The 15,691-nt window shown below is 40.5% G+C and overlaps 1 protein-coding gene across 11 annotated transcripts in view; it reads right to left on the bottom strand.

Annotated features, from left to right (window-relative positions):
- EPB41L3 (erythrocyte membrane protein band 4.1 like 3) overlaps positions 1 to 15,691 on the bottom strand; it is a 168,806-nt gene that overhangs the window by 14,519 nt on the left and 138,596 nt on the right. For 4 of the 11 annotated variants that reach the window (XM_019805526.2, XM_019805528.2, XM_034643340.1 and 1 more), the window contains exons 10-14: positions 15,435 to 15,532; positions 14,565 to 14,740; positions 11,260 to 11,480; positions 7,168 to 7,731; positions 2,186 to 2,239 (exon numbers count right to left, since the gene is read on the bottom strand). In XM_019805526.2, the coding sequence (XP_019661085.1) occupies positions 2,186 to 2,239; positions 7,168 to 7,731; positions 11,260 to 11,480; positions 14,565 to 14,740; positions 15,435 to 15,532 (1,113 nt within the window). The remainder of the gene's footprint in view (positions 1 to 2,185; positions 2,240 to 7,167; positions 7,732 to 11,259; positions 11,481 to 14,564; positions 14,741 to 15,434; positions 15,533 to 15,691) is intronic. The other 7 variants (XM_019805530.2, XM_034643343.1, XM_034643344.1 and 4 more) reach the window with 3 other exon arrangements.

The raw sequence follows: 15,691 nt of genomic DNA, 5'->3' as shown, positions 1-15,691 counted from the left end.
GCTATTATTATCCCAAACTTGTAGGCCAGAGAACCGAGGCTCAAAGAATTTAACACAGAGGGTCCCACATTTAAGAATTTCTCAGAACCTTGAATTTCTTGAACCCATATACTTAAAAATAAATTTAGGAAGGGAGGAAGCTGATACAGTGTAAGTTAAGAAAGTTAAGAAAAAAAAAAGAATCAACTATCATCAACATCATCAACATTACCAGCATTTCTTTAAAATGCAGACAGGATCACATTGTTGAGTTCTTAAAAATTCAACAGATATATCTAAAAGCCACTTCATTATCCTGATTTTTCTAATTGCAAGGATCTGTTTAGTCCTTGGACTGGTGTGCGGGTACCAGGAATGAGGCAACCAGGCCAAGCCACACGTGCAGGCAGTAGTAAAGCTACGTGTCTCACCGGTGGTGCTCGGACCCAGGTCCACAGGGAGGCCCACAGTGTAATTACAGGTGAGAAGTGGGAGATACCCGAGCAGGTGGCCTGCAACAAGGCAGTCTATCTTGCTCTCAGCCTCCTTACCTGCTGATGGGGCAAGACTGCCTACCCAGCACGCCTCACCCAGCAGTACTATTGTCCTGGCTCCCGACAGGGGACAAGGGAAAGTGTGTGAAAAGTGTGACTCTAGCAGTGCTGGCAACACATCAATTCTTAAGTGTGTGGGGCATTCACAGCTCTGTTTTATTTTTAAGCTTCACACGTACCTATGTTGCATGTGTATGTTCGGATGCTTCAAATTTTATGTAAGAACCTTTAGAACTGCTATAGAAATGTAGAGTATTATTAAAATATTTTTCATTTAAGGCACACATTAAGATTCCATTGAAGTTTACTAAATTAACATGTACCTACATGTAACTAATAATTCTTATAAAATCAAGATGTAATTTTGTCATAACTTGACACAGAAAATTAATTTGTAATAAATTTATATTGCTTAAAAGAATCTGGATAGCTGTTTCACAATATTATTTTTTAAAATTTCTTTTTAAGTAGGCTCTACGCCCAATGCAGGGCTTGAACTCACAACCCCAAGATCAAGAGTCAGAGTGGCATGCTCTACTGACTGAGCCAGCCAGGTGCTCCTATAACAACAACAATAATAATAATTATAATAAACATTATATATAAAAATGGAGTAATATTATTATTATATTTTTCAAAGCCAGTACTGTTACTTTTAACTTCAAAAAAATTATGATTTCCAAACTTTGAGTTGAACTCTGGCATTTCTCAAGGATGAAAATTCCATTTTAAAAAGTTTTTTTGAAGATATTTTCAATTAAATATTATACAGATACTATTTACGTTTTTAGTTCTTCCTGAAGTTCCTACCAGAAAAGAGTGTTCTTACTGGGTGATGCAAAAAACTTAGAGTAAACATTATCACAAAGTAAAAAATTCTGTGAGCACTTTAGGAAGAAACATCTTGGCTTCCATTACTATATTGTTTTTACAGAAATTTTAGTTATCGGTAGAGAAGATTCGCAGAACAGCATAAGCACACAAATGTTTACTTATCCTAAAGAATTCATAAAGGATAAATGATAGCATAGTATGTTTCCTATCACTATTCAGTGTTATCACTTTTTTTTTTTTTTGAATAGAGTACTAATAGTAATTTGCTAATTTTTTCTTCAAGACTCCATTTCTTTAGAGTGACCTAGGTTATATCCATCTGGTCTACAAAAATAAGTTGAGAAGTATTATTACTTTAATAATTATTATTTGACCATTTGGGATTTAAAAATGTATCTGTATCTAGTAAATAAGCTGATTAAATTCATCGTGGCCCTCCTCCTCACTCATCAGGACTATCACACATAAACAGCCTCTCGTTTGGGAAAGGCGAGCACTTTTTTTAAGTATTATCGGTTTAGCCAAAGTTTCTCAAAATGTGATCCAGGTAAGTCAACATGCCGGGGAACATGTTAGAAATGCAAGCTCTGGAGTCCCACCCCAGACCTTCTTCTTTTGCACAAGAAACATGAGGAGGGGACCCTCCAGAGTTTGAGAACCACTGGCCTAGGCAACAGAATATATTCACTCCCTCCTTTCAAAGTTAGGATTTCTCTCCACTCTATAAAAGCTAGTATGCAAAGGGCCTAAACGCAGAGCCGCGTTCACGAGGCACTTGCGTCGGGCAGCCACCAGCCACCCACAGTGATGGTACCAACCTCAGTGGCAGTCGTCTCCCCGTCGGCCGCGGTGTCCGTGCGCTCACTGTCGGTCTATGGTCACAGAAGTGACCAGGGTCCGGGAGGAAGGCAGGAATAGAAAACAAACCCATTTGGTCAAACAGGGCATGGCAAAGGTCAAACAGCTCACTCTCTTTCTCTGTGATCTGTATCATACTACCTTCCCACAAGAATGCAGTTTCAAGCAAAAGCAAAAGAAAGGCCAGAGCTAGGTTTCATCAGCAGAGCCACTTGGAGGAAGACCAGAGGCACACAGCCTGCGGGAACCGCAGCAACTGCAGTAGCCAAGCTGACTTGTCTGGTTTCATGTCTCAGGAAAACCGAATTGTCGTTCTTTCCCCCCCTTGTAACTAAAACCCCGAGAAAGATCTCTTTTTTAAAAATGTTTAATGCAAATAAAATTCATATTTATCTATGTTTGTTATTCTACTGATGTGTCACGTTTGAAAGGTAAATTAAAATGTAAATTTAAATAAAAGCTACTAGAATAGTCACTGGACTTTCAGCCCCTCATTTATATCATGTTGATAATTACACCCATTTATGACCATCAGGCTGTCTGCATTACCTATTAAGTATAAAAAGCACATGCCAGTGACTCACAGGCATATGTTTTATATGTGAAAAATGTAACTTAGTTTTCAAGTAGCAGTGTGAACTAGACTTTTCATAGACTGTTGTTTCTTTTGCCCCACCCTCCAATATAGAGAAGTATATCAAAGTATGTATTTAAACATCTCTTTCCAAAACAACCATTCAAATGAAGCAAACTGTAATAATAAAAAAATGAAGAGAGAAAGAGAGACATCTACTTGTAAACAAAGAAAACAAAGCACAGCATTTGACAGAGCCTAAGTTTTTAAGGGAGAATTATAATAGTAATTTTAGGACTGGGTTTTAAGCTGTTTCACAGAGGTTTATGGTTTAAAACAGAAACTATTTTCTTTGGAGTACAACAGAACCACAGCCATTGAACATGGGATAAATGCCGTAATAGGATATTAACTGACCTTCCCTCCACGAGTGTCAACTAATCACTAATAAAATTCCCTTGAGCAAAGATATGTAATTAATATTTTGAAAACAAAAATAAAAACTAGGAGCTGTAAGCTTGTGTACCTGCCTCTTCAAATAATCTTTCAATCCTAACAACAAGGAATGTCAAGAAGGACGACCAGGTCAGGGATGTTCCTATCAACCTAACTCTGGCTAGGCGGATTTTTGGCGCTATCCCAAATTTCCATTTTATATATCCCTAAAAGAAAATACATTAAAATTCACGTTTGGCATGTGCGCCCGAGGTGGGCGGCTACCATCCCTAAGCAGAACACAATTTTCAGTAGTTTGGTAAAGAATGTGTGCTGACACATTTTCATGACCTGACCACCTTTGCAATACCCGGTCGGGGGAGGAGTGGCTGTTAATTTTCTTATGAGGGTGATCATTGCTATGCTGTTAGCGTGGCTTCCCCAACTGACAGCCCAGGGAACAGCCAATTTGACATGGGGGGGAGAGACAGGTTGTTGTTCAAGTGTATAATAACCTAAAGAAACCTTAGGCTTTCAAGAATAAATAGGAATGACCAGTGCTTGGTGTGCTAACTCGTTTTGTGAAACACTTCTGAGGCTCTTGGAAGTATTTCTCTTCTGACGTGATCTCCCTTACGGCTTTGAAATGTACTAGAGCACCTTGGCTTTACATTACAGTCCTGGTTAAGAGAGGGCTCTGATGCCAGGCTGACATGAGCTCAAATCCTTGCTATTGAAATCTGTGACACATTGGACGTGTTTCATGTTTTAATCCCCATTTCCTTCCAGCAAAATGGAGAAAAAAATAACAGCCCTAACTGTATCAGGTAATAGATACTAAGTGCTTTCATAAGGCCTGACACATGCAGACCCCAAAGTACCTAAAATAACTGTTGTGTGATATTAATATATTATTAGTATCACATTATTATATTACATAATTATTACTACCATTTTTTCTAGTTATATGAAAAAATAGCTTAGTCCATATCTAAATTCCCTTAAATTCTTACTGAGCATGTAGTCAGTTATTCGACAAATACAGCGCATGATCAATAAACAGTAATGAAGAAAGGCTGAATAAAGTAGCTTTTATAGCAAAAGTAGCTTTTATATATTATTTATATAATATACTACGACTAAAACGAAACTATGGAATGTATAACAGGTCATGAACTATCATATGATTCTATGCCTACACAACTTAAAATGTTAAAAATCAGTCGATGGATTAATTTTTTCCTCCCAATTTGAATCTTTTTTGTTTTATGAAAAAATTCCTCATAAACTGATACATAAATACTACCATGATTCTACAGCCTGGCAAGCTAAATTCAGCTTATGTGTCTTGACAGATGACTTAATATTCTGTGCCCCTTCTTATGTGACCATTCTTGAAGGCACAGAAAGAAAAAACCTGATTGGGCAACAGCCTTGTAGTTTGAAACGATTCTGCCTTTCCACACTGGGTTTCACTCTTGAGAGAGGCTGGCACTGATGAAGCCACTCCAATACGTGAGAAATGTAAGCAGTGATGATAAAATATTCTAAAAGAATTACACTCATTAGTGATTTAGTGATTTAGCAAAATGAACGTGACAGAGCTGAACCGTATGTTACATGAAGTCACCCCATTTAGCTGTCAAAGTGCTCGAAGCCTAGAGAATGAAACAGGCCATCTCAAAAAATGTTTTGTTTTTTTTTTTTAAATGCAATGACCTACATAGGAGTCCTGCAGCTCAGCCTGAACTACAGAGCATAGCTCTTAACTCTGGGGGTTAAGCGACGACATCGAACAGATGGCCACATGCGAAGTCCTGTGTCAGGAGAGCTGTGATGGGGGACTGGGGCTGGAGAGGAAGGCTAAGACTTGCAGCGGCCAGAGCTGGCTCACGGTCTCAGAGGTTTGCAGAGAGTTATCGGCTGGGAAGCTCCAGTCACGTGGTCACCGGCTTGCATCGGGTAACTGCTGTGATTTGTTTTGCTGATGTAATGCAGACATGCCCAAATTTAACATTAATTTTCATGCACTGATTACAACAAGATGTATACCCTGGATTAGGCACAAGATCTGTGTGGTTTGTTACAGAAAAGTTCAGTTATTTAGCATTCAGAAAAGCAGAAAATGGCAGTCTTTTTGCTTTATGTTAGCTGGATGACTAATTTCATTGCTAAAGGGAAAATAGGCGTCCAGGTTGGAAACCAGCTACTATTACGGTCTCTGTAGATAATCTTGTGTTCTTCATGTTGTATGTTCTAGTCCCACATTATTTGATCATAATGCTGCTGTGAGAAATAGTGATGTTAAAGCCTAGGATTCGTTCTCTTAAAGCATTTTCCATGTATGAAAATAATTTTATATTAAATATATAAAGTCATATGGACTTTGGAGCTAAGTCATACGACCCAAGAAAGGGCCCTTGAAAAGGGTTCTTATGCAATATCAAATTGAAAAGGGCAAACTTTTATTTAAAACATCTGTGAGACCATTCCCATTTTTTTTTCCTTCTGCTGCTAAGAAATGGTCATCACGTCACTAAATATAGAAACTTACACACCCTCACAATTCTATATACAGACAGGTACAGCTCAAATTATGATTTCTGGCTGAGCTGAAAACTGAATAGACTTTTCTTTTCTTTCTTTTTTTTTTTTTTAGTGTTGCTTTTGACTTTGTGACTTTTTTTTTTTTTTTTAAATGCTGGGAGTACTGGGCTTGTTTCCTGCCACAAAAAGCCTTGTTTTCTGAGAACAGAAGAGCTGGAGGGGCCTGGGGAGGGTGTGGGCAGGAGGGTGGGTGACAGCCAGGACCTCTGTCGGCAGCTTCTGTTCTTTTCCCCTGCGCTCTGTTTGCAGGGAACTGCTGGGCTATTCACACATCTGGGGAGTGGTGTGAAAGGAGAGCAGTTAAGAGGAAAAGCTACTGGCTACCATGTCAACTCACCCACTGGCTCAGATGGGGACAGGTGACGGACAAGCGGCATGTCTTCTCAGACAGACGCTGAAGGCCCCATCCTTTCCCCACCGAGCACATGCCTGGCTGAGAGCCACAGGGGCCTATCCAGCTCCCCTGACCTTTCCAGACTGTCCACGTGTGTGCAGATTTTTTGGCTCATGCTGGAGTTGAAAGGATCACTGCCATCCAATATACGCGTCAGCAGTTAGGACTGATGAACTTCCAGCCCATTTTTACAGCATGCGGACATCTTGAAGGAGTCTTTTCGAAACGGGGTTTGAAAACTCCAGTTATTTCTGGTCCTCTCTGTGGCCCTTCTGACGACTGAGGTCACGTGGGCCTTTTAATCTACTCAAGCCTTTTTTCTGACCCAAAACAGCCTTGGGATCTGGCCTCCCCTCCGTGAGTAACAGACAGTCTGGGGACATTTCGAAATCTCCAGGGAGGAGGGGCATCGATAGTTCGGGGAAGCTACCGAGACAAGGACGACACACTTCCTGTGTCTGTTCACTCCCACCTCGCCGTGAGGATCGTCTATCCGCTGGTGTCACCGCCACGCACGTACCCTGATGCCAGGATGCGTTTTGGGAACACTCCATCAATCTGGCTCAAACTTATTTCTCGGTCTTATATGTCCCTTATTTTATGAACCACTAGCTGACCAGAACCTTTAACCTAACCCTGATTTTTAACATAGCTAATGGGTTCTTTAAAACGGACTTTGGAGTCCTTCCTCACGCGCAGAATTCAGCAGGCAGCAGGTTCTGGGCTGGGCGCAGACTGCTCCATCCACATGGTGTTGTGCCTAACCCGGGGGCCGGGTGGGACTCCCCGACACACAAAAACCTCTCACATGTCGGCACAGACAATAAATGAGGCTCTGAAAGTAGGACCACTATCGCAGTAGGCGCCTAACACTGTTTCGGACCGAAGCCCCGACCACGACAGGGAAGTGTGTTCTATGCCGAGGTACACACCTCTTCCTCTGAACTGTCACTCGGGTCATTGTCTAGTGAGGCACTCAAGGAGGCCGCCTTGGGCTCCAGGTAGCAGAGGCACATAGCCAGAGGGAAGGAGAGAGTGAGGGCATATGGCACTGAGAAGGAGGCGGAGAGCAGAAAGAAAAAAATGAAGAGGAAACAGGGCACAAGGGAGGGTGAGCGAATCGGGAGGTAATGCTGCAGGCTCTGGGGGAGGAGGTTGGTTTCCGACAGGTTGGGGAAAGAGAGGTACCCATCGTCATCTAGAAGAGAAGGGAACGACTCCGGGAGCTGCAAGGAGAAGGAAAACAGGGTGGTCCCTTTGCCAGTTTGCTGTTTGTAGCTAAAAGCCACATCTTGGTCCCCTAAGGATGGCTTCCCTTTGTGGTCAGAGTCCAAGGTGGGCTCTCCGTGCACACGCACGGTGCCTTTGGCCGGCTCCAAACCTGGGGGTTGGTGCTCATTCTCCTTACACCTCCTACGGAGCTCTGGGGGGGATGCAGGGGGATGATGGGCTGATGGGGGGGACGGGGGACATGAGTCAGTGCCAAGCCCAGGTGACTGATGTGAAAGAGACAGAGAGAGACAGAAAGCAGCAAACAGAGGTGCAAAAGGACAAAAAGAAAACTGCAATTAGTTAATTTTCTTATGGGTATCAATATAAAATTGTAAAACAAGAATTTTAGCACTAGGGTAGTTCGTACTTAAAGTATTCAAGCTGCATGCCAACGCTGCCATGAATGGCTACCGTTTTCCCATTAGACTGTCAAATGCAGGGTGGGCTTTTTTATAAAGTCAGAACAGAAGATAACAGTAGGCAATCTCAAAGTCTACATGTTTCACATCATCCAAAAAGTTTGTTTAGACCAACAACTCTAGAAAGTTGTAGGATTTTGAGAGCAAATAGAATTCTCGGAGAACTTAAAATCAAGACTTTCAATAACATCTCCTGATCTCCAGCTAACAGATCTGTTACTATAGTTTGGTTGGATCAAAAAAAAAAAAAAGAATCCAAATTTTGATTATTAAAAAAAAAATTAGCATTACCTTTCCTCACTTAGTCAATTATATTCAAAACAGGTCGGTTTCCAAATCAAGAAGTTTCTGGCCCCACTCCCATCTGATAAGCAGTGCCACTCAGGGAAGTCAACAATGAGCATTTTAGGAACTCACGCTCCCCGAGGAATTGAGGTTCCTTCAAAAACGTCTACTTTGGCTTCTTTCTCCATGATGTAAATGTAACTTAAACTCAAAGAAGGGTTTCAACAAGCTAACTAGCAAAAAGAATGTGCTTTCTTATGATATGACTCATAAGCATTTACTTTGTATTATTTGTGGTCCACAAATAATAGAAAGGTACAATTTCCCAGAAGGCCCCAAATAATAGAAAGGTACAATTTCCCAGCCTTCTGGTTTTTCTGAGCAAGTAATCGCCATATTTAACTCCCCTGGTTTGACTCCTTCACAGAATGATAAAGGCACAAAAGTGCTCCCGTTGAGCTCGGCTTCTGGAGGGAAAGAGAGGCTCCATTCTCTCTGGTCCTGGCAGCCTCTCTGACCACAGCCAGTTTCCTCTGCGGGTGGTGGAGGGCTGCTGAGCACGAGGCGAAGAAGGGAAGCAAGCAAGCGCCAAACAGGACCTGACAGCGCTCAGACGCTGCCACAGCCCCAGGAGTTCAATTCAAGGTCACATAGAGCCTGAAGACAGACTCCCGCTGCTCTCTGGGACACTCTGCGTGTGTGAGTGAGTAGATGTGTGCGCACGTACACGTGTGGTTTGCCTAGACACTTGCTAGTGTGGGAATTACCCACACCCTGCTTTGCAGATCCCAATTCTGACTTGGCAGATATAAAGACAGAAGGTCAGAACATTCACAGATAAAGCTGTATAGTTGATATTCTAGAATTTAGAAGTGTCTCTTTTTAGGTCTTAAACAAGTATGTCTCTTCTCAATACTCGCATTTGACATTAAGCATTGTGTTTTAAACATGCCCCTGCACAAATCTCATTCAACGGAGAACCATATGAAAGTGACAAGCTGACTTGTGCATTCAGCTCTTGTTTCCCTGGTGGTGGACGGCTGCCCAGTCACCTGGGGGGATCATTAGCCTGGGAAACATGCCTCCTCTCAAAGGAATCTAGGGGACCAGTCTTTTAAGACCTTTTTTCAGTGATGCACTTTCATTTTGGTTAAAAAATGAGTAGCCTCTTTGTTACTTTTTGAAGATGGAGAAGAATAATATGAAGGTTTAGTTTTCCATGCTGCTTATTCAAGCTGTTTTTAAAAGACAGCTATGCACTGTGCAAAACGAAGACAGCCATCGACCTACCTGAGCTCTAGGTCTGGGCCACAGCCCTTCTGAAGGCATTTGGGTCAAACTGCTGGCTTCCCAGAGATTCAGACAATGAGAGTCATAGTTTTTTGTCTTTTTATTTTCCCATGCCGTATGTGGCAAAAGTGACGATGGTTTAGTGCTGTATTTTACACAAAGGGTGGGCTTTTCAAATTAAATAAAGACTGTCTGAGTCTATTTTTTGAGCAAACCAAAAGTCATTTCCCTTAATGTGCCACTTTAACCACAGTTACACATCCATGAGAACTGTCGGTTGGCATGGGTGATTTTAGGAAATCATGGAAATCATTTGCTTTTCAGGCATACTACCTTTTCCTTATGTCCTATTTAAAAGCTGCTTTGACTTAATTGGAAAATAAGAGTGTAAAAACAAAATTCAGAAGAAAGCATGTTTTCATAGCAAAAATGATCCAAACATCCTTGCTGTCATTCCCTACCCTGTTTTTATTTGTGTTTGGCAAGTGAATGATCTTATCCTCACGAAATGGTGGATAGCATTTTATGTGGAATATTCTGATGTAACTATAATATGTCGTGGATCTACCCTTCACTGTGCAACTTTTATCAATAGGAGCATTTTTATTTAGAGCCCCAGGTGAGTCCCTGCCATATAAATCTATATTTAATAAATAATACAGATATAAGAAAAGAACACTTTTAAGTCAAAACTAGGCAAGGTTTAGTATCACCTGTGAGTTATACAACATTTTAATTCTGCTATTTCTTTTTACTCTGTACATTCTAGGAGCCACTCTGTTTTTCCATTATCATCACATGTCAAACTCCCAATATAGGTTTTTGTTTTATTTTTTTCTACTTTTAGGGAGCTGCTCTGCTACCTATAAAACCTGGAACCAGAAGTAAGCTATCTACACCTTTTCTGACTTCCACTGTTCTGAAAAGTTGTTTTATAGTGCCAGATTACCAAAAACAAACATACTGTAAAAATTAAATAAATAAATACTGGGATGAAATGAAGTTTAAAAATTTAATGAATAAAACACCGTGGAGAAATTGCTGCCAAATTCACTTTCTGTCTTCCCTTGCAATGTTCTGCATTAGTATCTCTTTTCAAAACATGTCTGCTCACTACTTTGATGATTACATTATAATCCTAAGACTGAGAGAGGAAATAGTGTATAAATACACAGGCTATGGTTACTCAGTTACTTGCAGTCAGAAGAATGGCAATGTGATTACTGTATATCCAGAAAAATATACAGTACTTGGGTAAGAGAATGGGGCCAGAAACAAAGAAAATAGTTTTAGTGATAGTTCTGAAATGTGAGCCCAAACAGAAAAGTGTCACATGGCACTAAATGTATTTTTCAGATATACAGACAGGACAGCTGTTGAAAGTCTTACATAGTACATTAGTTAACATAAACATTTTCAAGTTAAGAAGGAATCTTTCTGAAGAAAAATGTCGACAGAGGAAATCGGAATTTAAAAATTGATAATATGAATGTGACTAATGCTGAAATATGAGCTACCCTGTCTTTTTTTTTTTTTTTTTTAAGTAGGCTCCACGCCCAGAGTGGAGCCCAACCTGGGGCCCGAACTCATGACCCTGAGATCGAGACCTGAGCTGAGATCAAGTCAGCCACTCAACCGACTGAGCCACCCGGGTGCCCCGAATTACCCTAAGTCTTAACACATTCCTGGTTTATAGCCTGAGAATTATTAGTTCTTCAAGGTCTAAGCAAGCGCTAGGAGGGAGCCTGGGAGATGTACCTTTCCCTCGTGGCGTACTGCCGCAACCGGCGTGACTTCTTCTGCTTTTTTTCGTCTGTCCTCTTCCTCGTCCCGTTCCTCCTCGGCCTTTTTCTCCGGAGTCACAGTGGTGATCAAGTTGGTCTGAGAGATGCCCTTTGTTGTGGCGTACTGGCCAGTACCAACCTCTGCAGCAGACACAGAATCCTTCATGTATATTTCATGGTTTTCATTCACTGACGCTAAAAGCAAATACAATGGAAGAAAAATGTCTGAAATAGTTAAAGGCAGAAGGCAGAAGAACACCACCAGTGGTCCCGTTAGGGAAAAAAGTACCCCTACCCACGCCTGTCCAAAAAGGCAAGTGAGCGCAGCAGGTGCCTGCCTCTAAGCACTAGCAGAGACTCATATTCGGGAGCTTCTAGACCACTGTTTTAAAATGATTTCAAGGCTCATCTCTTGAAGCCACCAGAATAACTCCCAGGCTGTCTGGTGAAGATGAGCATGACGGCGGAGGCGGCGGGGAGGGGGCCAGGCTGCTGCCAGCCTGCTACCCTGCAGAGCAGAGTAACTGGCTGGGCGCCGGCACCAAGCACTAGCGGCAAGTCCCACAGCGAACGGCGGTATCTGCAGTCGGCAACTGCTCTCATCCACTTGACTTTGAACGTATCTTTGGAAGTGCCACTCACCAAAGATCACTGAATTGGGTTTTTCAATTACCGTTATGGATAATGGTTAAAGAGTCCGTCACTCCTACAATGTTTGAGAAGACGCTACAATCTGGATGACAACTATTCAGCCGGAGTACAGAAATGTTTTAATTTTGACTGCACTTTAAACAGACTACAGGGATATGCATAGGTTTATTCATCTCTGATATTTTGGGACAATAAGACAAACGTTGCTAATGAAATTCATGCAGATGTAAAGCATGCAAACATAAAAGATATAAGACACAGCCTTTCATCCCAGCTAAAATGTCTTAGTGAACGATGCTTAATTCAGTTACATTTTTAAAATCTGGTACTCATTATTTTTGGTTTTAGATGCATACAACTGATTTAAACTTATAAATGATGCTTTTCAAAACCACAGTAGCTAATCACAGGCAAAATGGCATCAGCTTCATAGTTTAGGAAGTTTAAAATGTAAATGCAAGAAAATATTCCGAAATCCTTTTATAATAGCTAAACTGTTTCACTAACATATCTTCACTAAGATATTTTATATTTCTTTAGATTGATGCAAAAGCTCCCAGGAGACGCAACTTCCCGATGGGCCAGTTAGGCTGTCCTACGTAAGATGCAACCTTGCAAAAAGCAGTTGTGTTCCAACATACAGCCATGGCACCCAGCTCAGCGGCACAGAAAACATACTAGAATTGGCAGGACCCCAAAGAGTGAGAGACAACACATACTAACATCACTTTTGGGCAGGGAGGAAGAGACAGGATGGTATTAGTACATTTATTTCACAATTGTCTTCTGTCTTGTTAACAATCATTATCACACTAAAGGTCATGAGGAAAACCACATTCACGACAAATGTGTTTCCTTGGATACACATCACTGAACAAAGTAAATGATGTTCAGGGAAAAAAGGTGTGATTCTACAAAAGTTCCCCCAACACTGACTTATAGAATACACAGTTTACAGAGATTCTCTAAAGGAGAAAGAAGAATAAATGGAACAAAGCAGTAAGAAAAGCTTCAATATTACAGTGAATATATCAGCATCTTAATTCAACCCAAAATGGCCCTAATAAACATTTTATTCCAAAAGTTTGGCTCTGAGCTAGATATTCCAAAAAGAGGCAACTATTGGAAGATACAGAATGGTAATTAACTTCCAAGGCCAAAGCTCACAAAAGCCTAGAAGAATAATTATGAGTGTAATTATTATTACACCTATAACAAGAATGCTGTCACACCTGTCTCATTTACTCTTTGCAAATGCCCTTACTCCCATTTTAGAGATGATCACTAAAACCGAGAGCTGGGGAGTCTAAGTCATTCACCAGCCACTACACAGATGGACTTCAGTCTGTGTTTACCTACCAGGTGAGTGTTTTTTTCACTTTACTAGTAACACACATGATTCAGCACTAATGATACAAATTTGACTTCTTCTATAAACTGTTTAGAAAGTATTTCATTATGAAAAAAACCAATCTTCTAAATCAGGGGATTCAGGGAGCATGTCACTCCAGCAGCCACTTTGGGGTATGGTGAAAGGAAAGAAAGAACTGGGACTGTGGGGAGTGGTGGCAAAAAAGGTAAGGACAAAAGTGATCCCACATATTTTTAACTTTTCATTATTTTTCCTTTATTTTCATTATTTTTCTTTTTTATTATTAAAATTGTACACACATGCCAGAAACATCTAATTTCTTTTGCATACACAGGACAGGTCTTCTATAAAACAACTAATCTCCAGGTGTTTGGAATGAGAACACAGAGACTGCCCACGGCTCACTTTCTAAGTGAAAAATAATAAATTATTTTTATTAATTTATTACTTTATTATTATCATCATCATCATCACAGCTGCCATGTGTTGTAGCTGGCATGTGCATAACTATGGACGGCAGCACAAAACTGTTGCATAAGACGAAAACCCGCGAGAGACTCACTATCATTCCTCAGAACTGGTATTTCAGTTCAGATTCTCTCCTTGTTGAACTTACACATTTGACTTAACAGTGGAGAATATTTACATAGCAATGCTCTCCCAGTCCATCTGGGGTAGTAATTAACATTAACCAGGAGGATTCAACTTGGAGCCTTCGGGTCTATTATTATTTGAATGCCATTCTTTCTATCGGCTATCATGCACTGACTGATAACAGTCACATTTTATCCAAAAAATTTAAGTTCAGAAACAGATAAATTGTAGAAACAGATAAATGTAACTTACAATCCTCCTTCTGAAACAAATTGACTGAAACAAACCTGATAATCATTTCAGATCTGCCAGCAAGTGAACCAAATTACTTATAGAGTATGTGACAACTGTATTTAGAATGAGAGCATCTTTCTCCAAATTCGGGGTGCTGGCTTATGGGAGCTATGCTCTTCATTCCCTAAGTACCATTCTTTTATGGAATTTTATATAAATCTACCAACAACAGACATGAGACTCACAAAGGCACTTTTTTTCCTTGAGGGTGGGGGTTAACCTTGCCACTCAGCCAAAGCCCAATGAGTGCTTTTCATTTCATACTGTTCAAGAAGATCTACGTTTACTGAAAGCTTGTGATGGTTTCACACTATTTCTGGGTAGCCAGTCATGATTCTTACTACTAAGGGTTCGTAAGCAATGCCTACCTCCATCCAAGCTGCGAGACATGGTATAGCGTTTGCTGGACGAGCGTTCGAAGTAAGGGGCGGGGCGATCTATCAACGCACTGGCTCTCCTTGTTTGGGCTTGTGTCCTGCCACTATAACGAAACTTGGAGCCCAAGGTCAGGAATTTCTTTGGAGGTGCTTCCGGTAACAACAGTCTAGAGATATTACAGAAAAAATACCAGAGAGACTATTAAGTCAAATATTAAGAATCCTAACTTTTTTAGTCAAAGGTGAAGTGCTTTGTGTGCTGAAGATTTCACACATAACATGTTCAATGAATGTGATTTTATAGGGGAAAAAAATCAATTCCCACAGTACATTATCAACCAGGGAGTTGTAGAGAGGCTACAAATACAACGGGGGTTGGGTTGGACTGCATGAACTAAAGTTCACCTCGCACAACTAGGAGCCTATGGTTCTATATACCTAAGGAGCAGTTAAAGAGGTGACGTTAGTTACGGTGACGTTACAAGAACAGTGGTAACTTATTTTGTAGACATAAATCTGATAGCCTGAGTATTGTACGTAAGCAAAGGAGTCCAGGGTATTGAGAAACGACTGAAATAGTAAGGATGGACTGAATCCTTGAAGTGAACATCCTGTAAAATAATGAAAAGACACTAAAGATAATAAAGAAAGTGGACACGGGACATATAAGCATAAGACAAATTAAGGAAGATCCTTCCGTCAGAAGTTTTTAGGACTTGGCAAGAAATCTGGTGACCATGAACTTAAAGGAAAAAGAAAGGACATGCTTCCACATTCTTCTTCCCAACAGATTTTTGCAATATAAGTGATTCCAATCATTCTAAGTCTTCCTTAGGAAGAAAAAAAATCATCTTTACCTACCTGAAAAATGTATGATGTTCAACACATACTTTCCATAAACGCTTGGCGGCTCGATGGTTTGGCAGCTTAAACCCAATGGTGCTTTCAAATTGTTCAAACTAAATTTAAAAAATATATATATTGAAGAGTAAAGTCAAGTTTGGAATTATAAATAACATAAAAGCAAATAATTTACAAAATCATGGCCGTCCCCATAAAATCTTCCTTTACTCACAAAATCAAGTGCTATATGTAGAATTCACGCTCTACACCTTCAT

Source organism: Ailuropoda melanoleuca, chromosome 14 (genome assembly GCF_002007445.2).
Source record: "Ailuropoda melanoleuca isolate Jingjing chromosome 14, ASM200744v2, whole genome shotgun sequence".
NCBI lineage: Eukaryota > Metazoa > Chordata > Mammalia > Carnivora > Ursidae > Ailuropoda > Ailuropoda melanoleuca.
The sequence above is the reverse complement of the archived record's forward strand: the minus strand, read 5'-3'. Positions and strand labels throughout refer to the sequence as shown.